The 24,600-nt window shown below is 34.5% G+C and overlaps 1 protein-coding gene across 4 annotated transcripts; it reads left to right on the forward strand.

The window, feature by feature from the left end:
- The first annotated feature begins 490 nt into the window (after positions 1-490).
- On the forward strand, positions 491-23,847 carry LOC106880800 (AP-1 complex subunit mu-1). 4 transcript variants are annotated; one of them, XM_014930918.3, is made up of 12 exons: positions 491-587; positions 2,634-2,683; positions 8,428-8,488; positions 9,099-9,323; positions 11,252-11,382; positions 12,452-12,596; positions 13,906-14,032; positions 16,204-16,349; positions 16,863-16,934; positions 18,498-18,656; positions 19,805-19,930; positions 21,142-23,847. In XM_014930918.3, the coding sequence occupies exons 3-12, from the start codon at positions 8,447-8,449 to the stop codon at positions 21,238-21,240; spliced, it is 1,272 nt and encodes a 423-aa protein (XP_014786404.1). In that variant the 5' UTR covers positions 491-587; positions 2,634-2,683; positions 8,428-8,446; the 3' UTR covers positions 21,241-23,847. The 4 variants fall into 4 exon arrangements, with proteins under 4 accessions (XP_014786404.1, XP_089221887.1, XP_014786403.1 ...); XM_089365761.1 differs by having other exon boundaries at positions 16,207-16,349; XM_014930917.3 differs by lacking the exon at positions 2,634-2,683.
- Positions 23,848-24,600: the final 753 nt, after the last annotated feature.

The raw sequence follows: 24,600 nt of genomic DNA on the forward strand, positions 1-24,600 counted from the left end.
AAATTAAAATTTCGGAAACGTGATTTTGGGGCAAAATCATGTTCTCCCTATATCGAAAACATAGAAATCCGAAAAAAAAATTTGAAAAAAAAAAAAAGGAAGAAAACACCGAAATAGGTGGTGTACACGTCGTTTACTTTCGCCGCTTGCCTTATGACGCTTGTCATTCGAATATATTTATTATCGCTTTCTTCACACAACATAGATTTCGAAATTGTAGTGGTATTTAGTTTCATTCATTCATATATATTAAAAAAAAAGGCATTGCATCGTTTAATCCTGCTGTTTCCGAGAATATCTTACCAGCCAGGTCGCATATGAATCAAAAAGCTATAAGATCAATTTATATAATTGACAGCAAAATTAAAAAAAAAAGGTATCTTGTAACAAAATAGAAGATTAAATATGTCAGCCAAGATCAATAGAAAAATAAAACATGTCAACCGGAAATGAGCTCATACTGTTGCATGCTGGTCTAGGCTAATTTCCTGTATGCCAGCGAAGTAATCTGAGCGACGGGCACCACCTTCGGATTGCCTCAACTGTCGGCATTTACTCCTATCTACTGAGGCTGACGGGTTCTGCTGGTAGGTTAAAATGATTTTAGACACATCCCATTATTCATAATTAAATTATTGTCTCCACTCCATCTTGCAGCCTGCTCTAATTTCACTTAAATACTTCCCGAGCTTCTAAGCATATGTCTCTTATCTGTTGTTACTTCTCCCTTTCTACAACGACATATTTACTTCGCATTTTTTGCTTCCCATCCCGCTTCTATTTACATTTCTATAAATTGCATGAAATAATCATCTAATTTTATTACAGATCTGTTTCGATTAATTAGTATTGTCGTTCATTCTCTAAGTAATCGATTTCACATTCTATAACTGTCAATGTAATACTCAGCCACATAACACATATACACACACACACACACACACATCACATAACTGTCCCTCAAGAATTGTCTAATTGTCTTTTCATTATTACTTTATAGCAATTATTTAAAACGTCGTTATATATAACAAAACAGAATATGTGAAAGTATATGCAGATACAAAAAAAAAAAGCTACTAGTAATTCACAGAATACCAATTGTGTTTACAGATCTAAGAATATACCAGGTTATTTACAGAATCTCTTCGGAAGCAGCTAATAAATGGTTTTTAATATCGATATATGAATGGATAAATGGATGTTTTGTAACTGATTCTGGTAATTTTCTTTTTTAGAGTCAATCAGAGATGAGGTGTAGCATGTTTAATAACCAAACTGATCTGATGGTTTCGGTTACGCCTCTTTTCCTAATTTCCTTCGTAACACGTCAATAATTCATTAGTGTTATTTACTACCCCTGTCGAGGAAATCGAGTTACTTTTGCGATAAGGGAGAACACATATTTGTTTAGTTTCTTACCTGTAGATCATTTAGGTTTAGTATTTAATAAAAAGATCGTGCTTTTTCTTTTTTCTTTTTTGATCGATATAAACAATTTTCCTTTGAGATGAAGATTTATATACGCTATAAATGATGTTATAGAAAGTGGGCGATAATTTAATTGAATTATCTTATTTCATTCGTCAACGTGTAAATAAATAAATGGTGTGTGCGTGAAAGTTTCTTGAAAGAAAAAAAATGAGTTGATTTGTCGTGAGGAATGAAAAATGCAACTTTTCAGACAACAGAGTTGCCTAGAAGCAAGGAAACTGCTAGTTCTGTCTAGGTACCGACTTTTTATCCCAATTCATATTTCTATCCTATGAACTCACCGATCTACACTACCCAACCTTAATCACGTTCTACATCACCTAGTCTTCTACCTGTTAACTCTACTCAATTCCGCAGATCACTTTGACCAAATTCCTTCATGACAACACAGTCTGGAGCAACCTTCGTGTTCATATACTCTGATTTTAACAAAACTGTTAACCAGGGGGTCACCAGATTCTTTTTGTAATGGCCCACTTTTGATTATTGCTCTTATTTTGTTTAAACTTGTCTTTTCCCACCTGTATATATTACGGTACAAAAATTTCCCCATTTACATTACTGACAATGTTTATGCAACCAAAAAAATTGAACAAACCCCGACACAAAAGACTATCTGAAAGCCATCACATGTTGACAGGGCCAGAAATACATTAAATTTGAAAATTCTTTATAAAAAGTCCGAGGCTCACATTGAACCCCTTAATGACTCATTTACAGATTGCGGTCCACCTGTTGCCCTTTGTTTAAAAGGAATATAGTGTATAGTTCTACCTTCTCGTGCTAATTAATGAAATTTACAGTTTTTTTTTTAAGGATTGTGAATTTTAACAAAAGACTATTCATCTTAATAAGGTTAAGTTTTGAATAGTTGATTTATTTCTAAACATTTTCTCAACTGCTAAGATCACTTCAGACTGAGGTGGAAGAAACTACGAGCGCATATGCCTTTAATTAAAACCTTACAGAAAGCATCTTATTGTCTACCTGGGTAAGACACGCCATTCTGTGTTTAAAATACACAAGAAAGTTAACTTACGAGAGACTAGCGTTCTATCCATAGATAACTGTCTCTCTCATTTACTTATCTGTTATACATACCACGATTAAACAGTGGGCATCACAATTCCTTTTACTTTCAGTGGGCATTCTGTACACAAGACTTCCGTCTCTGGGGAGAAAGTTTGCACAGGTAACCTACATGGCTAATTATACTCATTCTCCACTCCTACCTAATGATTCATGCAAAAAAAAACAAAAAACTATACATCTTATTTAATGTAGTTGTTATGGTGATAGTAATTTTTTTAGGAATTGTATGCTAACCATTGCTGTATGGTAAAAAAGAATGATTTGGAAGTGTGTACCATATTTTCTTTTACATGATCATCTGTTATTATCCAGCCTTCAAGTTTTTCTTAGTGGCTTAGTCAAAGGAAGTAGGGCATTCATTACTTTAACTCTTCTCAGGGTCTCTCTGACTTCAGACTAGGGATGTTGCCTCAGTACTTTGCAAAAGGCACCCAAGTGGCAAGGTGGTAGTGTTAAAAAAAGGGGTAATGGATTAAGCATATGGAATCAAAAGCTTATGGACAGATAAATGAATAACACATTTGTTCATTTTTGGTATTTAATCCTTTTGAACTATCTATCTGGATTAACAGCATTTCTGAAAGTACACTACCCCCAGTAAAAAAAAAAAAAAATTTAATAACATCTATGCAGATGTTATAGAACAGTGTATTAGTGTATTAATATGAAGGTTTGGAGGAAGCAAACCCTAAGTTGCATATCAGAAAGAGATGAAACAGTACTTGGAATGGTATATTTATACATTTCTTAAGTGCTTATTATTTTGTTGGCAGTATAGAATAGAATACTTAATTTTAGTTAGATTTGAATCTTCGGTGAATTTGTTTAGAAAGAATTTACTGCTAGTGAAAAAAAAGAGAAAAAAATAACTATTGCTGAATAATTGCCAACTTTGTTAATTATCTTACTATTTAAACAACAAAATAATTGGAAGGGCAATCATTATAAGATCAGGCATCTAGATGAGAAAGAAACAAAGTTGCAGTCCAAGGTTCTTTATAATAGGTAAAGAATAGAGTCTATTCTATTTCTTTTCTTTTTCAGTACAATTATTAAAACACTACTTGCATCATCCTCTCATTAGGGTGTAGCTCATTAAAAGTTCATATACCTAGAAACATGTACAAAACTGGTTGTATTTTGGCAACACGTTTCATTTGGCAAAAAAGATTATGGTGTCACAATTTTCACCACATAGCTGCAACCTGTTCACAGTTGTGAAACTGCATTAGCAATCAGGTTGTCATTGGGTGATGAAAATTTTGATACTTCAAGAAATTTGTTGAGGCAGATTTTCTTAGCCCAGGTGCCCTTCCTGTCACCAATGTTCACCTGTTTTCAAGCTAAGTAACATTTCCCATACCCAGACATGTTTTTCCATGAAAGACTGGAAACGAACAACATCACTGTCGTAGTGATGTTCCTTTGCAACCATTATGTGATGTCAGAATGAAGTTACACACATATGCACATATATACGATGGGCTTTGAAGGCTTTTGTTGGCCCCAGGGCTTCAGAGGATGACACTTGTCTATGTATCGCACAGCAGGACTGAACCCGAGACCATATGGTTGAGAAGCGAGCTTCTTAATCACACAGCCATGCCTGCACCTATTATGTACATCTAAAAGATTGGATAGATAAGGGTGGAATGGAATTCTTGATAGATAAAAGATGGTCTTGTTAAGTTGTTAAAGAAACCTGCCTTATTAGTTTGGGACCATCTTCAGATTCACACACTCGAGCTTATTTAGAGGAAAGTCGGACAACCAAAAACCAGGAAACCTAACCATTCACTAGCTGCCTTTAGATGTCTCAATAAGCCATTTAAGGGATTCGGAAGGGAGGAATGGAACAAATAGATGCAAGCTTTCAGACCGGGAAGTGGTGCCAAAAGAATGAAGAAGAGATCTGCTATTACACAAATGTTTGAGAAGGTTAAAAGTTCATTGAACGCTGTAAAAGAAGATGTAGTTATGAAATCATTTAAAAAAAAAAAATGTAGCGTTACAAATGCCCTGAAGACAATTTGTTGTTTCAAGAAAATTTTACTGGTGCAGACCGTGCTGCTGAGAATTCCAGCAATAAAGGGGAATGATATGAATGCCAGCAGTTTTCAGGCTTTGAAGATACTGTTTTACTTTATCCTGGTGTTGTGGACGATGATAATTAAATAAACTCTCATTGTATATAGTTTTTATTTTATACACCTGTATTTACCTCTTGCTGTGTCATATATTCTATATGCTCTTCATTGAAAAACCAGTTTCTGGTAGAATATATTTGATTTGTTTTTCCCCAACTGCTTGTTTGTGCGCTAATATTAGTGAAATATTTGCTCTCTTTTACTCTTTTGCTTGCTTCCGTCATTTGACTGCGGCCATGCTGGAGCACCACCTTTAGTCAGAAGAATCGGCCCCCAGGACCTATTCTGTCGGTCTCTTTTACCGAACTGCTAAGTTATGGGGACGTAAACACACCAACATCAGTTGTCATGTGATGGAGAGGGTACAAACACACACACACACAAAAACACACATGGGTATATATATTTATATATATATATACACACACACACACACACACAGGTATATATATTTATATATATATATATACACACACACACACACACACACACACAACAGGATTCTTTCAAGGTAGAATTTAATTATCATTTGTATCAGGTCTTGTAAGACCAGATGTTGCAAGTGTCCTCTTTGCTCTCTCGCAATTCTCCTAAGCTGTATGCATGTGTGCACACAGCACACAAAAAGTTAATTGCCTTAAAAATACAGTAATTAATAATCATATTGTTTTGCATTCAGTGCACACATATTTTGTCATAGGAAAAATATCTACTGCACATTAACTATTAAGAATTAGAAAGAACATTACTGTTGTCTACTGGATAGTGGTAGAATTGTAGGTGCAAAAAGCTTTTAAGGTTGTGTACGTGAGTGCTAAACGTAGCATTAAAGTTGGTAGTGAGCTCAGTGAAGGGTTTTGTGTATAGGTGTTTTTAACTCTCTCTCTCTTTTACTCTTTCATTTGTTTCAGTCATTTGACTGTAGCCATGCTGGAGCACTGCCTTTAGTCGAGCAAATCGACCCCAGGACTTATTCTTTGTAAGCCTAGTACTTATTCTATCGGTCTCTTTTGCTGAACCGCTAAGTTACGGGGGACACAAACACACCAGCATCAGTTGACAAGCGATGTTGGGGGGACAAACACAGACACACATACATATACACATACATACATATAATATATATATATATATATATATATATATATATATATATATATATATATATATATATATATATATACATATATACGACGGGCTTTTTTCAGTTTCCATCTACCAAATCCACTCACAAGGCTTTGGTCGGCCCGAGGCTATAGTAGAAGACACATGCCCAAAGTGTCATGCAGTGGGACTGAACCCGGAACCATGTGGTTTGTAAGCAAGCTACTTACCACACAGCCACTCTTATGCCTATGTATCTCTGTATCATTTGATTCAGAATTTGAGAGACAATCACAAAGAAGATTTAAAATCCTCTTATTGTGGAAATTGGACATATCCACACAAAATTTCATTACACTTAGCTACAAAAAAACAGTTTTTTATACCAATTTATCTTTTGTTGGGGAATGTCATGTTTGAAACTATTTTTTGCTATGTCAGAGTTATTGAGGCAATGTGACCTGCATAAATTAACAATTCTATTTTTTGGTAGATCTTTATTAACATCATTACTGGAATGACCATGAAATTTGATTTCACGGTTAAAGAGTTAAACTAACGACCTAATCCTTATTGCAGATTATGTTAAAGAGCAGCAAACTGTCCTAACTATAAACTTAAGTCAAACCATGAAAGTGTGAACCTGACTAACACAATGGACTTAGTTTGTTTACATTTATTATCGTGAGCTATAAAGTCCAACAGTATCTTTGATTGTCGCTTACTTGGAAAGGTAGACAGAAAGTAGATGGGGGCGTAATAATGTGTAATTAATGCAAAGAATTAGTACATGCGGTACGTGAGTATTTTGAAAATACCTTATAGGGTGACGACTGTGCTCTGCATAGTTACAGGCTGCCCTTTGGCAAGATATAGTACCTGTTCAGCCATCTTGCCAGAGATGCTACAAATTCATGGGGCTGCAGCATGGCAGATTGTGAAGAGGTAGACCTCAAATGAACCAATGGTGCTTCTTACAGTGATGCTGAGCGGAGAAATCCTAGAAGATCAACAGTTAGGATCACCAAACTCTATCAAGAGAGTAACTGCAATGCATCCATTAGGGTTGCGTAATCAGCTAATGAAAAATCCACTATGATTCAAGCTCTTAATTCTGATTCATAATAATGGAATTGGATGGCAACAGAGAGTCATGGGAATATGCAGAAGCAGTGGAAAAGAAATTAATATACAAAAATTAGTCAAACAAAAATCAAAATGTGATATCCTTCATGTAGTATAGCTAGGGCAGGCTGAAGGTGGAATCAGTACATTTGGAGTGGCATACAAACACACACACATACACTCATTCACCAAATAAAATGGATGACTGAATGACTGACAACAAGAGCAGTATTAATAGACATATGCATACATGTTTTATGTATGGGGGCGGGGTCTGAAAAGTTCCTGGTTTTAAGGTTATCAGAAAAGGCCTGGCCGGAGGCCCAACTTTTTGAGTTCTTTTACAGAACTTCAAGAAACTGAAGGACCACTGCAATAAGTGTGTGAATCGGAGAGGGGAATATGTTGCATAAAATCATAATTAACTGATCCTCCTGTATTTTCTTTTACCTAAAGCCAGGAACTTTTTCAGCACCCACCTTATATATATGACATAATTAGTGTTGTAAAGAAGAAGCAAGTTAAATAGTATAATGTCTATTGTTTGCTATTGTTTGACAATAAACCTTTCTTCTCATATCAAAACCTATCTATATGAGACATGAAATGTATGGTCATGTGCTATTTGTACTCTTCTCTTTTCCTGACTGATTTTAGTCCTTGGACGAGACTGAGGCTACATTGGGTTTTCAAAATATTTTTTTTTTTATATCTGCTTATTTAACAGAATCAATTAATACAGCTTTAATATATTTAGTAATACCTGTACTTTGTTCTCATTAATCTTAGAACTTCTAACCTAAACACATTATCTACAAATATCATAATTAGAAAATCTCAATTAATTTTACCTGATACTATCATTATTTCTCCTTATCAGATGTTTTTTCTGTCTTTTGTGTTTGCGTGTGTTTGTGTATATATGTAGGGTTTATTTTGAGGCTGTCATTTCAAGTTTGTTCTTCACATATTACATATTACATATTACATACTTCATCACCTTCAACTTGATGTTTCCTGTATTATAATCATCACTACCTACAAACTGAATAATTACAAACAATGAGGAGGGCTCCACATACAAGAAATATTATCCATAACTGTAATCTCGATCAGTTATGAATTCACTCAACAGTACCCCCCCCCCCCAACTCATCTTCACTAACATACAAATTCGTGGTCTTTTGTCTATGAAAATAACAATAATAATAGTAATGATCATTGTTATTATTAATTGCAGATGCAGAAATGCATCTCCAATCGACAATGTTGGGTAGGCTGGATCTGGCCAGTTTGAACATAAAACAGGAAGAATATTTGGGCCGGATATGATTGGTTTAAATGCTAAAGATGTGTGTGTCTGTTAAATTTTAAGTTTTCTTTCAGCTCTGAAACATCAACCAACTATTGTTTGAAACAAGCTTAATTAATACTAATGCTACTATTTTGACCTCCTTTATACTTTCAGACAAATATACTGTGGAATCATGTCTTCCTCAGCGATCTATATTTTAGACGTCAAAGGAAAGGTAAAAATGATTTTTTTTTAATTATTCAATTAATTTTCTTTTTCTTTGTTTTTTTTTTTGTTTTTTTGTTTTTTTTTAACAAAATTAAAATTCACATTTTCTATGAATTTGAATTTTAGATTTCTTTTGGATTCCCTGAAGTTTTCTGAAATAAACCCTGTTGCAATCACATTCTCACCTCTTTCATATGTGTGTGCATACTTGCGTGACTTCTGTGTGTGCGTTTGTGTGTTTAGTATGGCTGAACTCACTCCTCAATTACAAGATTCAATGTTCTTTCCTTTAGCATGGTGTCTTGAACCAATATCTTTTACGATAGCTACAGGCTGAAATGTATCTTGTAATTGAAATAAGGCAAACGGAAACTGTGTGGAAGCTCATCAGGCGAACTGTACCTGTAATTCAAAAGTCTGACTTTGTCGCACTCTTTACCATATTGATTCTGCCTGAGAATTATTTTAAGGGCACATGTATCAGATTTAGGGAACTTCATAATATAACTTCATGATATTTCCTATATTAAATAGTTTTAGAGTATCAATGTTTTATCATTAATCAAAATCATTAATCAAAATCAATAAGCTTTCTTTTAATTGTTTCTTTGTTTCAGGTGCTGATATGTCGCAACTACCGAGGAGATATAGATATGTCAGCGATTGACAAGTTTATGCCACTGTTGATGGATAAGGAAGAAGAAGGGAATGTGACGCCCATACTACAACATGGAAATATTGCCTATGTCTACATAAAATACAACAACCTCTATTTAGTGTCAACTACCAAGAAAAATGCTAGCGCCACTATGGTCTTTTCATTTTTACATAAAATTGTACAGGTAGGTATATTATCTGTAAACTGTCCATCACCAACTTAGATATTTATGCATCAATATAATGCAGCATTCATTTTTAGTTTTTAGTTCTTTTTTTTTTCTGAAGGTGGCAGACCTGCAGAATTGTTACTACACTGGACAAAATGTGCTTAGTGCTTTTTCATCCAGCTTTACATTCTGTGTTCAAATTCTGCCAAGGCATTTCATTCTCTCAGATTTGATAAAACAAGCACCAGTTGAGCACCAGGTTCAATAGAATCAACTAGCCCCCATCCCCAAAATTTCAAGCCTTGTGCCTATAATAGAAAGAATGTAAGCTTTGATATATAATGAGTAAGAATACATGAAAAAAAAAAAAAAGGTTTAATCTCTATATTTTCATCCTCTCATCTATATAATTATCTTATTAATGATTCGATGTCGTTTGCCACCACATGCTGATTTGTTTGTTAGTGGTTGGCGTTAGGAAGGGCATCCAGCTGTAGAAACTCTGCCAAATTAGATTGGAGCCTGGTGCAGCCATCCGGTTGCACCAGTCCTCAGTCAAATCGTCCAACCCATGCTAGCATGGAAAGCGGACGTTAAATGACGATGTTGATGATGATGATGATGATGATGATATAGCTTTGGCATTCAGGATTGTTATATAGTTAATGCCTTTATAATCCTCAGTCCCTATAGTGTTAAGTAGATTAGATAAATCACTCCTTTTGTTTAGCATTTGGTCCAGCAGACTTATTAAAAGAATTTTAGTCATGACTGGCTTAGGTTTTTTTTCAGACGTTATTTCAAATTACATGGTCTAGTTGCTAGAGTGTTGTATGCCCAATTGCGAGATTCTGATTTCACCTTCCAGACCAGTTGTATGTCGTGTTCTCGAGGAAGACACTTCATTTCACATTGCTCCAGTCCACTCAGCTGTAAATAGGTGGTAACTCTGCGATGGACTGATGCTATGTTCAGTGGGAATGTTGGCCTACCCACCTAGCCAGTAGGATGGCATCATTTGTAGGGTAGATGTGAGAGGCCAGATCTGGCTGGTTTGAACATAAGATGGAATACTTAGGCTGAATATGATCAGTTTAAATGCTAAAGGGTTAACACAGTAAGGTATGATTTGAAAAAAGATTTGGCTGCTATTTCTAACAGGTTTACCAGAATAGGAGTTGGATCCTTTCAGGGGTTGAATAAAATAACAATCAGTTGTGTCTGGCAGAATCCTTGGAATATTGGATAGGATACCTTGTGGTATTTGTTCTGGCTCTTTGCATTCAGCATTTAAACCCCATCTACTTAGGTGGTAGGCTTAATCTATTGCCTGCTGTAAACCACCTCCCAGCATCTTGGGTGCCTTTAAAAGAGGCTTTTCTGCTGCAAGCACTCAGGTCTCCAGCTTCAAAATAATTTCTTTTTTCCTCCTACCCATCTTAGAAGCCCTAAAAAAAAAAGGTCATTGGCACTATTCTTTCTTATATATATATATATATATATATATATATATATATATATATATATATATATATATAAAATACAATGAATTATATTGCTGAAGTATGGCCACTGTCAGTTGACTAAAACCAGACATGTCTGGCTAGTGGGGAAATATTACTTTACTTGGAACTAGGTGAGGGTCAGCAACAGGTGGGACGTCCAGCCACAGAAAATTCTGTGTGACCCACATGAGCATGGTCAAAAGGTCATTAAAATGATGATGACAGTTTAATCCAGTCTAAGACAGCATAGAAAAAGAAGTCTACTGATGGGACTTGAGCTCGGTGCCTGTCACTTACCTGGTAACCAATTACACCACTAATTACTTACATTCAAACTTTAATCAATTAATTCTTTACTCTGCACTCATTGTTTCATAAAATTACATTTCTATCTCGAATTGATTGGGTTTTGTTTTGTTTTGTTTTTTTCCCCCCCAGATTTTTGCTGAATATTTTAAAGAACTAGAAGAAGAAAGTATCCGTGATAATTTTGTAGTTATTTATGAGCTTTTGGATGAAATAATGGATTTTGGTTATCCCCAGACCACAGATAGTAAAATATTACAGGAGTAAGTATGAAACTGTTTTTTAGTTTCTTTAGAGTCGTCTGTCTCAACAACATGACAAGATAATTGTTTAAGGATTCCCTGCAGGAAATAGATAACAAGATTTTGAGATAAAAAGAATGATTTGAATGAGACACATGAGGAAGAGAGAGAGAGATGGAGATGGATAGCTGAGTTATTAGGTTTTGATTTGACAGAGAGCCAACATGGAGGTTATCATCTCATATCCTGTCCCTGTAAAACTCTCAAATGACCTTATCTACCCGAGTGTAAAATATGTACTACAGGTTAGGAAATACTGACCACTCCAACCAGTAGCAGTACTATTGATTTGACGAGTAATGTTCGATTTCTTCTGTGGGAATTGCTTACCTGCAGTAAGACCGGAAACCTCTCCAACGATAAATTTATCTCTCACTTACTGAACAGTATGGGAACTGGAAATAAGCAAGCAGTGGGCCCGGATATATAAAGATGGTTTATAATTGTTTAACTCTTTTAAAATAGAATTACTTATTAAGAATTACGTTTTACGAGTTACAAATAGTTTTTTTTTGTAAGGTACATAACTCTGTTTTATTCGATATATTCCCAAAATAAAATTAGCTCGTGTGCTGTTAGAAGACTGATGTTTCATGTTAGACCTTTCAGTAAATGGAAAAGAATGTTCAGGCCCTACCACAAAATGTTAAAGTATTTTCTTTTTACAGCACACAAACTGATTTTTACCACTGCAGACCATCAGTAGTTTCCTCAAACTGTTTTATTCTGTTTGATTTAAACTAATTGACTAGAGATGACATTTTTACATTAAGATTGAGAGTTTAGTGGCTGGAAGGCCTTCAGCTATAATTACGATTGTATGTGTTGAAATTGGTGTAAGTAGTGAGTAGATATTTCACGATATCTTGCATAGGATCCAGCTTGGATAGACAGACATTTCTTCCATCATTCAGTGTTAAACCAATAGAAGTCATTGTTTGTTCTTTCACTATTAATCGATGTTTTCTCTCCCTTTACACTGCATATTGTAAGAAAGCCCTTTTTCTTTTTTTTTTACTTTGCAAAACAGGTATATCACTCAAGAAGGCCACAAACTGGAGATTGCCCCCCGACCTCCAATGGCTGTCACTAACGCAGTATCATGGAGATCAGAGGGAATCAAATACAGGAAGAATGAGGTTTTCCTGGATGTGATTGAATCGGTCAATTTATTGGTAAACATTCCAGTTTTCTTTCTCTATATTAACATGGAAAATTTTAACACAAATTTTTATTTACAGACATGTCATTAGAACCAGATTTTGTCATTTTCTATATTCTACAATCATCTGACCAAAAAACTGAAGTAACGAAATATTTGTGGTTGCATCTGAAAAATTTGAAATGATGTATTAGTGGATGATCACAATCATCCGTAAATGGCTTCACTACAGTTTGTTGTGACTAGAGTGTCGTCCTGTTATGAAGAGTGAAAATAGTGAAATCATGTCTTTGCTTCAATACTTATCTAACACAAAACAAGAAAACTGATGTCCCACAAATAGACACATCTAAATCTCTTCCTTACAAACCTGTGAATTGATTGGAACTCTACCAAGCATATTCCATATTTGGACATAATAGTCCCTATTGAGGAGGTAGCCATAAAGATACCAAAAGCTCAGGCAGATGAACTAAGGTGGAAAGTGAGACAGGTACTAGAGAAAGCGAAATTTCCCAAACCAAACATCACTAAGGAAGAAAAGTTTGCTATTAAAACATTACAGATTGATAGTTCCATCATAATACTTCCAGTGGACAAGGGAAATCCTACAGTGGTGCTGAACAAGTCTGGATACTTGGAAAAATTGGCAAGTCTCATAAGTGATAGTAGCTACAGCAAAAGAAAGAAAGACCCAACTCTGAAAACAGAGAGGAAGTTGTCACAGATCTTAATGAAGAACTAGGATCACTTCATACCAATGAAGTGCAGACAACTGACCCAACATTACAGTAAGCTACCACACATGTATGGTCTCCCTAAGATTCATAAGGATGGTATTGTATTCCATTAAGACCTATAGTGAGCTGTAGAGGTTCGGCATGTCATCCATTGAATTGCTTCCTTGTGGATATAATCAGTCCATTAGCAGGTAAGTCAACATCGTATATGAAGAATTCCACTCACTTCACAGAATTGATCAAAGATACTCCCATTGGATCCAACCAGATGGTTAGTCTAGATGTGATAAGTCTGTTTACCAAAGTCCCAACCAATGAAGCATTCGGTGATTCAAGACAAACTAGTAACGGATACCTCTCCAAAAGATCACACTGGTATACCAATAGAAAACTTGAGGGAAATGTTGACTTTCTGCGTAGAAACTACCTACTTCAGATAAAGAATAGATGTAACCCGTTTCACCAATGCTAAACGGTAAAAAATTTGGTGTAAATTAAAAACTATGTGTTCTCTATTTAGTTGAAAATTCTCCCAAACAGTTTTTGAAGAGTTTGTCAATACTCTTAATTTTCATTCATTAGGTGAGTGCTAACGGCAATGTTTTGCGTAGTGAAATTGTTGGCTGCATCAAGATGCGAGTTTATCTGTCTGGGATGCCAGAGCTTCGACTTGGTCTCAACGATAAAGTGCTCTTTGAGAGTACTGGAAGTAAGTTTTTACAGCATATTCTTGGTTGTCATGTCTTGTGTTACTGGTTTTGAAACTTAGTGCTGTGTGTAATCTCTTTGTCTGATTTGCATGCAGCTTTGAAGAAAGTAGTCTACTTTTCTCACTTGAAAAGATCTTATTGTGAGATTTTATATGAACCTCTCTTGTATGAGACTTTATGTGCTAAAGTGGCTGCCAGATTAATGTCCAAAACAATGAAATTCGATACCTCATCTCCTGCATTGCATTATGTCTATGTCTAACACACTCTTGCGAGTTCAGTCTACTTAATTATCAGTTGATATTATTGACTGGTTAGTACAAGTTGATGTTCTAAACAGCAAAAGCACTCTGATAACTGTATTTTACTTTGTAGTCAACCTCTGATGAAAGTACCCAGATGTCTTGGGTCATCATGGCTAATGTGCAACAGTTCATGTTTAATTCATTCTGTATATCTTATTTTGATATGAGAGATTCCATAGCAAAGTGGAACTATGAATAAAAATATAGTTGTAGAACAAGTAGAAAGATAAATTTTTTTCAACACATAAATACTGAACCTCATGGCTGGTTGCCAGCAAACTTTTCTGCTCTTAAAAAGATTTTATCTTTTATATATATATATATATACTGTTCAATATTTACGTATTGAAAAAAATTTATTCTTCTACTTGTTCTACAATACATTTCAATGCTTCAAAAAACAAACTTATGTTTGTTTATATATGACGTAAATATAGTTGTGTCTGAGGTCATGTGGTATTTGAGTTAAAGAAATCTTTAGTGTTCAATTCTGTTGACAAAATATTTTAATGTTATTAAAGTGTGTTTTTACTATTTGAAATTCATAAAATTAATTGTCAGTGCAATAAGATGTTAAATTCTGTATTATTCTAGTTTTTATAACTCTCCTGTAACCGTTTTTTGTACAAAGGAACTAAAGATAATCCATGTAAATTTGATATAACATGCTTCACTAGTCAATCACATAAAAGAGAAGCATCTCACACAGATAAGTATCCACTCGGACAGATATCTTTTATATGTTTAGAGTTATTATCATTTCATTGTTTTAACATCAACTTTTCCATATCTGCATGAGTCGGATGGAATTTCTTGAAGTAGATTTTCTACCTGTGGGTACCTTTCCTGTCTCCAAATTTCACCTGCTTCCATGGAAGATTGAAAATGGATGCTGTTTGACAGTGATACTCATTTGCAGCTGTCATACATTGTCAAGACGAGGAGACATCAACTCTCATGCATGCAAGACAGGCTTCTCTCAATTTCTGTTTCACAAAGCTTTGGTCAGTTTGAGACTGTAGTAAAAGATACTTGACCAAGACGCCACACAGTGGGACTGAACCCGCAACCATATAGTGGGGAAGCAAACTTCTTAACCATACAGCCATGCCTGTGACTTGAACTCATATTCGCTAAATTACTTCTTAATAAAACGGATCAGCTTACAGGAAAGTTTGTGTTTATTTAATAGAAAATCTCAGGTGGGAAGGAAAGCAAAAACGTTAATGAGTATATTGATTTTAATAAAGAATTATTTAATATTTGTTACATTAAAATACAAATCTGAGAAATTACTGAAGAGGGTGAGGGGAAATAAAAAAGAAAGAGAGATGACAAATATATGGAGCTTTGACTTTTTGATATGTGTGTGTGTGTGTATTTGCTTGTTTCAGTCATTGGGACATTACCATGAATGTTTTAATTGAACAAATCAACCACCTCACTACTTATTTTTAAGACTGATCCTTAAGCCATCAGTGTCTTGCCAAACCACTTGGTAACAGGGATGTAAGCAAACCAACGCCAGTTGCCAAGAAGTGATGGGAACAAACCCAAAGACACACGCATGTACACACACACACAACACACTTCCACTTTGTTTCCATCTACCAAGTTCACCCTTAAGGCATTGGTTGGCTAGGGGTTACAGTAGAGGACGCTTGCTCACGGTGGCATGCAGAGAGACTGAACCTGAAATGGTGTGTGTGGTTGCAGACTAAAATTTTTAACCATGTAACTGTGCTTGTATATGTATGTGTGCATGTGTATGTGTGTAAAGTTAATTCCGATGTGGAAGGGTCTCCTGTTAGTTTTAAGGCTCGATTTTGTCTTTTTAATTTATTTTTCTTCATTAACACCCAATGTAGGAGGAAAAAGCAAGTCTGTGGAGCTGGAAGATGTGAAATTCCATCAATGCGTTCGGTTGTCAAGATTTGAAAATGATCGCACCATCTCCTTCATTCCACCAGATGGAGAATTCGAACTTATGTCTTACCGCTTAACCACTCATGTAAATATCATCTTTTTTTTTGTGTTTCATGTTTCTCTTTCTTGTTTTTAGCCTGTTTGTTTACATCCGCTCTTGCTTATTTGAAAGTCATGTTGTTTGTTCGTATGGTGTTCTTGTTGACATTTCTCCTGTCAATAAGTTGCTCATTCGCTTCATGGCTTCGAAATCACATGGAAGACAAGATCCTTACTTGAAAAATAGGTTTTAGACACACTTATACATATGCCACCATCATCATCATTGTTCAGTTTATGTCAATAAACATGGTTTTTTGCTGTGATGTTGACGTTTCAAGTATTTACACATGGTGACTTTAATGTATCAAATTATGATTTTCATAATCTTAATTACAATCTAACAAGATTGTAATTAGTTAATCGAGAAATATTTTTCTATTTGTTTTATCATTACACTCTGCTTCAAAATAAAATTTCAGTATGATGAATAATTATCCTCTTATCTCCTTGCATGTTTTATAAAACCTGAAGATCAATTCACTTGTCTGTTTTCCAGGTGAAACCTCTGATTTGGGTTGAGTCTGTGATTGAGCGTCACGTCCATAGCCGTGTCGAATATATGATTAAAGTAAGATGATATTTAATTTGGTTTGGTTTTGAAACACTTATTAAATTACATTGTAATATATTCTACAGCATATTCCTTTCCAGGGATACCTATAACTCGCACATCTAGAAGAGCAGAATATGTTTGAGTCATTTGACTGTTGTGCTATTTGTAATGTTATAAATATGATCGCTTATTTTGTTTTATTTAATTGTAGGTATGTGTGGATGCAAGATTAAAAGTATTAATATTAAAAGTGACTTGAATCAGTAGGGACTCAGATATAGAGGCAATGTTAACCCTTTTAATACGTTTTAATACCAACATTCTGGAAATTACCTGTACTAAAGTGTTCATATTCAAATTAAAATATCAGTGAAATTTCCTTATAACTTCAATGAATTGATGAGATTCAGTTAGTCAACCCCGACATATTGTATACTATTAAATTAGCACCTGCAAAATTCAATGTTTTCTCTCCTTACCAGCACCCTTAAGACCATCATATATAATTAACCATCACACTCAACAACATAAATACACCACGCATACTAGGAGTTAGATAGTGTGCTTCCACATTCACAATACACATTGCAGGGATATACTTAGAATAATCCTTTCTACTAAAGGCACAAGGCCTGAAATTTTGGGGGAAGGGGACTAGTTGATTACATCGACCCCCAGTGTTTCACTGGTACTTAATTTATCACCCCCAAAAAAGGATGAAAGGCAGAGTTGACCTCAGCAGAATTTGAACTCAACGTAAAGACAGATGAAATATCATTTTGTATTTTGCCCAGCATGCTAATGATTCTGCCAGCTCACCGCCTTAACATACTTAGAATAATGACATCATCATCATCATCATTTAACGTCCGCTTTCCATGCTAGCATGGGTTGGACGATTTGATTGAGGACTGGTGAACCAGATAGCTACACCAGGCTCTAATCTGATTTGGCAGAGTTTCTACAGCTGAATGCCCTTCCTAATGCCAACCACTCCGAGAGTGTAGTATTTACCTAGTAGAAAGAAATTCTAACAGTGGTGTAGAAACAATACATTAGATTCATCATGAATTTTCTGTTAGTCTACAATAACTCACAATTCACTATAAACTATACCAAACATCTCACTATGCATCATAATCAACAAAACAAAATTGCTGAAAATAAAAGCCCACCTGAATAGGTGAGAGAAGTACTGTTTGTTGCTGTAGCAAGCTTCATCTTGAGCAGTTTCACCTTCAAACACCCAGAAATACAGAGAACTTCAGAACACAACTACAACAGCTTCCTAAAGCAAAATTATAACCACATTCCTCCTACTTAATCCCCCAAAAATCTTTAAAAATCCCCACATAGAAACAAAAATAACTAACATTAATAGCCTCTAATAGCCTCCAACATGGCTGTGAGATACTCCACCACCACCACCAAGTGCTGAAGAACATCAGTTAATGTGTTATGATCAAGTCCATGTTCTTTCTTGTTGTCTGTGATATGATGTAATAAGTTGGTTTTGAATCAGTGATTTAAAATTCGTTAAAGTGATCGTTTCATGAATCGTTTGGTTATGTTTAAAAGGCTAAAAGTCAGTTCAAGCGCCGTTCCACAGCGAACAATGTGGAAATCATCATTCCAGTCCCACAAGATGCTGACTCCCCTAAATTCAAGACTACTGTTGGAAGCTGCAAATATACCCCAGAATTAAATGCTGTTATCTGGACAATAAAATCTTTTCCCGTGAGTATTGATGTATTTTGATCTTACTTTTTTTTTTGTTCTGCATTAGGAAACAGCAAAGCATGTAATCATCATCATCATCATCATCATCATCATCATCTGGCACTTGTGCCGGTAGCACGTGTAAAGACATTCAAGCGAGATCGTGCCAGTGCCACTGGACTGGCTCCTGTGCAGGTAGCACGTAAAATGCACCATTTTGAGCACAGCCATTGCCAGTACCGCCTGACTGGCCTTTGTGCCGGTGGCACGTAAAAGCACCCACTACTTTCTCGGAGTGGTTGGCATTAGGAAGGGCATCCAGCTGTAGAAACTCTGCCAAATTAGATTGGAGCCTGGTGTTGCCATCCGGTTCACCAGTCCTCAGTCAAATCGTCCAACCCATTCTATCATGGAAAGCATGTTTGCATGGGTCACTTGGAATTTGTTGAGGCAGATTTTTGATGGCTGGATGCTTTTCCTGTTGCCAATCTGTCATAAACCAGTTCAAAGAAGGCTTTTATTCAAACTTTATTCTGCTCGCCATTTAATCTGTTAATCACAGCTGTCCAATGATTAAGATGCGTTGTTTTATATTAGGTAAAGATAGTATCCATCTATCAATGTCATTTTTACTGTCATTTCCTAACAGCTGTAATGGTTTCACTATCTTCTGTCAAACTTCTACTACACTGCTTCATTCATTTTACAATATTATTATTATTATTATTAGTTGTTTTAGGTTATCCAACTGTCGATGCATTCTGCTTATCACCTTGTACTGCTATAATTTCTCTCATTTCCTCATAGATTCACTTTGCTAGACAGCAACCCTTTAGCAGTCAAATGTAATGCTTGTTTATTCACGTTGCTTTGAATTAAACTTGCATTATCTTGTACCTTTGAGATTTCAGTGATGCAATTGTTTATTTTTAGAATGACATTGTAGGGTAAGTGTGATACGCAAGATCTTGTTTGTTTGAACATAAAACAGATAGAATATTTGGGCCGGATTTGGCCATTATATATATATATATGCTAAAGGGTTAAATATGTCTGTCAATCTATTACTACCATTGATTTACACTGTGTTCTGCCTAAAATACAAATTATTACAATTATGTTTAGTTGTGCATCATTTACTAAAATGCTGCTGTTATACATTTCAGGGTGGGAAAGAATATTTGATGAGAGCTCACTTTGGTCTCCCAAGTGTTATTGGAGAAGACTCAGAAGGCAAGCCCCCTATACAAGTCAAATTTGAAATTCCTTATTTTACAGTTTCAGGAATACAGGTAAGTGGCAAAATTTCAAATAACTTACTTATGGTGCACAAAATATAATCTTAAGCCATTCTCAAGTCATTCTCAAATCATTATCAAATAGAATTGATGAGGGTAGATAATGAGCATTTATTAATACTTTTAACTTCACAAACGTTGTGCTTCATTCAAAATAGAATTTGTTATTTATGAATCTAGTTGTGAATATAATTGGAAGAAAAGTATGCCTTTCAACAAATATCTACATTATGAAAATAATCATTCAATTTCTTGCATTTTATCATTTGATTTTTTTTATAGACATGAACATTTTTTATGTGCAAAATCATTGCAAAATATGTGTCTATACTGAAGAGGAAGTACCAAACCATAACAAATTATTTGAATGGTTCTAGGAAAGTTGTTTATCATGAACAATTCATCAAAGATATTTTATAGCTTCTATAGTTTACAATATTTATGGTCACTTTTTCTTGCTAGAAAAAGCAGTTGAAATTCCTTCAAATCAAACTCTACTGCCTTGGGACAGCAAAGTTCTCATTGGATCACATAGTCCCATATACACTCCTCTGAAAAGAAAAAATAATGATTGTTATGGCTGAGCTGGTTATGACCTAGGGTTAAACTACTCCAAATAATTCATCAACTAGAAAATGGTAGCTTTTCAGTTGTAGCACGATGGAAATATTTTTTAAAATTTTATTTTGGGAAAATAAATGCTTTGTGAGTATTGAGGACAATAAATATGCAAAGGGCTGACAGCTTGTAACATAATTGAATATGCAGGTGGATGGTGGGATGTGTGACTGGTGGACATTTTAGGCACTATAATTTAATCCCTCTTCATAATTTAATCCCTCTTCATAATTTAATCCCTCTTCTCTTAACATAGACTATTCTTAATCTTGTAAGCTGCATGGCATCTCAATGCTGGTGGAATGAAAAGCAAACCCAGTACAGGCTTCAATGTGGTTAGCATTAGGAAGGGCATCCAGCCATAGAAACTGTGCCAAAGCAGACACTGGAGCATGAAGTAGTTCTTGGGGTTCCTTAGATCTTTGTCAATCCCTCCAACCAATGTCAACATGGAACATGGGCATCAAATGACTATTACACACACACACACACATATTTGCATACATGAAACTTGCTTCCAGTTAACATGAATGCCAGCTTGTTTGATCGAAGACCATGTAAAAATTTTCTCTCTTTCCTACTTTCAGGTACGCTACTTGAAAATCATTGAGAAGAGTGGTTACCAAGCTCTACCATGGGTGCGTTATATCACCCAAAACGGAGACTACCAATTACGTACCAATTAATGAATGAGAAACAAAAAACAAAAACAAAAAAAAAATCAAACAAAAAAAAACAAACAAACAAAACAAACTCACTAACAGATTGGAAAAGGGAATGAGATGTTGATAGAGTGCAATCAATATTGTAACGATCCATTTGAATATTGGCACAGATACATATTGCCGCTGCTTCTATCTGACATTATTTACAGTTAGGGAAAAGTTCAACAGGTCGTGTAAACCTCGTTGAATATCCATGCGTTTTTATATGTATATGTTTGTGAACTCAATTATTAATTTCATTCAGATTATTCAATTACCTTTTTTTTTTTTTTATCTAGACAAATTATTTTAAAAAATAAATTAAAACCTTAACTATCTATATAATTTATGAATTTATTGTTTTTGTTTGTTTATTTTTTTTTTCCTTTTAAAAATAAATTAATTTTTCCATTGGTTATATTTTACATTAGATACTTCCATGTTTTCACTCACACACACAGACAGACAATCACATACACACACACACACACATATACTCCCATACACGCAGATACACTCACTCTTTTGTTTAAAACTTTATGAACACATGACTAGTTTTTATCAATGATATTTACTGAACTTTTGAAAGTAGACACCTTCTTTTTGTTATCAGTTACTTTTTAATTTAATCTTAAACTTGATCAGTTTGTTTTTCAGTGATTACAAAGTAGCTGAGTTGTAAAACATATTTTCTTTCTTTCTTTACCGTTTTTTTTTTTTTTTTACTTTCTCTCTCTGTTGTTCTGTTAGGTTTCAAATTTAGTTCAATTTAAATCAGAATATATTGTTGATAATATTTACTACAATTAGAACAAGTCAGTCTACTGAAGACTTTAGTATTTACTTAATACTGAGTTTTTTTTTCTTTCTCATTTTCTTTCGGTACAAAGTAAGCAAATCTGAAGGCGAACAGATATTGCTTGTTTCTGTTTTTCCTATTATTTTTTTACTTTTTTTAATTTTTTTTATTAAATATATGACTTATCTTTATTCCTTTTGAAAAGAGCATGAATACAAGAGAAACCCAGAGAATCAGTTCTTCTATGCCACCATTCTGTCACGGTTTTATCACTTTCCAGTCCATTTTCCACATCTGTAATTTTTTCGCAATAGGACAGATTTTTGTCTGACTGAAATTTAAATAATCTTCCAAGATAACAAACAAGATAGATTTTCAGAGGGAGCCTATTTCTGGTGCAGTCTGCTCTCAGAATCTACTTCTCTAAGATCCAATTTATTTATATTGTCTTGTTTAGTGAAAAAGACTGCCACAATCACTCATCGACCACTGTTCCATCTTCAGTGTCCCTAATCTTCCCCAATTACCAACATCCAGATGTTTAAAAAGCCAGTAAGTGTTATGGCTAGTTCTTGACACTTGAGGCCAGGCTCTCCAAAACTTTGTAGTACTAGATGTTGTTTAGTTAACTTTTACCTATTTTTACTGTTAATGAGGTTAATATCTGTATATTGTCAGTATTTTAGAACTGAATGCATTAATTATAAAATACATCAGATTAATGTTAATGTTGTATGTTTCAAAAAGAAAAAAAAATCTCCTTATTCAAATTGTAGATTTTCAGTGAATCTAAAATTAACGAACTTTGAAAGATTAGCAGATTGTTTACTAATGACGATGAGATCAAATCTTTTTTTTTTTTTTTTTGTTGGACATCATTTTACAACATATCTCTAATTAATAAGGGTAATTATTTCACTATGTGGAATCAATTTTTTCCCTTCAAGTTTGTAACTTATTTATTTATTTGTTTGTTTATTTATTTATTATTATTATTTTTTTTTTCAAATTTTTGCTGCATTTTTCTGGTGTTCTAACTGTGACTTGACTTGTTCAACTTTTACTGAAAAACTAGTCAACTGTTAATTGCTCGGGTTCCCAGACAATCTATTGTTGCTCTATTTCTCAATGTTTTGCAACTTATTTGGAATGAGGAGAGTGTGAGAAAAAAGACACAAAGTGAGAGAGAGATAGAGAGAGAGTGTGTGTGTGAGCAAGTGAGAGAGAGAAAAAGAGGAGTTAATTGCAGCTACATTTGAATGAAGCAATCATAACTAATTATGAGAAACTAATGTTGTTCAATATTTCAATTGACTGTTAATGGAAAATGTTATTTCTTTTTTTTTTTCTTCTTCTTCTTCTTGCATCCATCTAATTCAGTAATTTTATCATCGGTGAAGAGCGAAAAATCAAACCAGATTTTTTTAAGCAACTCTGCTGTTTGATACATACAATGTTTATTAAAAATTTTATTTTAATTAATTGCAACATTTGTTCATATCTGATGTATTTGTTAAGAGAGTTTTTTTTGTTACATGTTTGTTTGTTTGTTTGTTTTGTTTTTCTTTGTTGTTTTTTGTTTTTTGTTTTTGTTTTCTTTTTCTTCCTTTTGCTATCCATTATTTTGGGAAACCCCCATTATCATCCTGCGCTGTTGATCCCATGTTCTGGCCATCATAAATGACAATAATAATAATAATAATAATAATAATAATCTTCATGACTGATTGCAATCATTTTAATCACTGTCATGTATATTAGAAAGGTGAAATAAATATTGTGAGTGTTTAGTGTTAGTTTCTCGCTCAATTACTGTCTTACCGATATCAGTTAACTGCATTTATCCCATTGTTTCAGTCTGTCTTCTTTCTGCATAGTTCCAGATGGCCTGTGAATGAAACTGATACGTGTTCTAAAGAATATAATATAACTAAATGAAAACGTTCTTTTGTAATTACTGATTAATCGTTTTTGTTACTGTATTTCTGTTGAAATATATTGTCTTTATTTCGATTATTTTTAATTACCGTTTTTTTTTTTTTTTAATACTGAATGATATAGTAAAATATCTAGTTATCAATCTGCTGTAAGGTGCTGAGCTGTCACAATCGTTAGCATGTCGGGCGAAATGCTTAGCAGCATTTCGTCTGTCTTTAGATTCTGAGTTCAAATTCCGCCGAGGTTGACTTTGTTTTTCATCCTTTCGGGGTCAATAAATTAAGTACCAGTGAAACGCTGGGGGTCGATGTAATTGACTAGTCTCGTTCCCTCAAATTTCAGGCCTTGTGCCTTGAGTAGAAAGGATTACTAATCTGCTGTTTAACCCTTCAGTATTTAGATTACTCTGTCAAGTGTGATGCTTGTTGTTTTGAACTAATCATGCAGGAACATGTAGCTTCAAGATTTTGACGGAAGTGATTGTTTATTTTTAGAATAACATTGTAGGGTAAGTGTGAGAGGCTGAATCTGGCCAGTTTAAACATATAAGAAGGTAGAATATTTGGGCCTGATATGGCCTGAATAAATAAATGCTAATAGGTTAG

Source organism: Octopus bimaculoides, chromosome 18 (genome assembly GCF_046866305.1).
Source record: "Octopus bimaculoides isolate indiv1 chromosome 18, ASM4686630v1, whole genome shotgun sequence".
Classification (NCBI taxonomy): domain Eukaryota; kingdom Metazoa; phylum Mollusca; class Cephalopoda; order Octopoda; family Octopodidae; genus Octopus; species Octopus bimaculoides.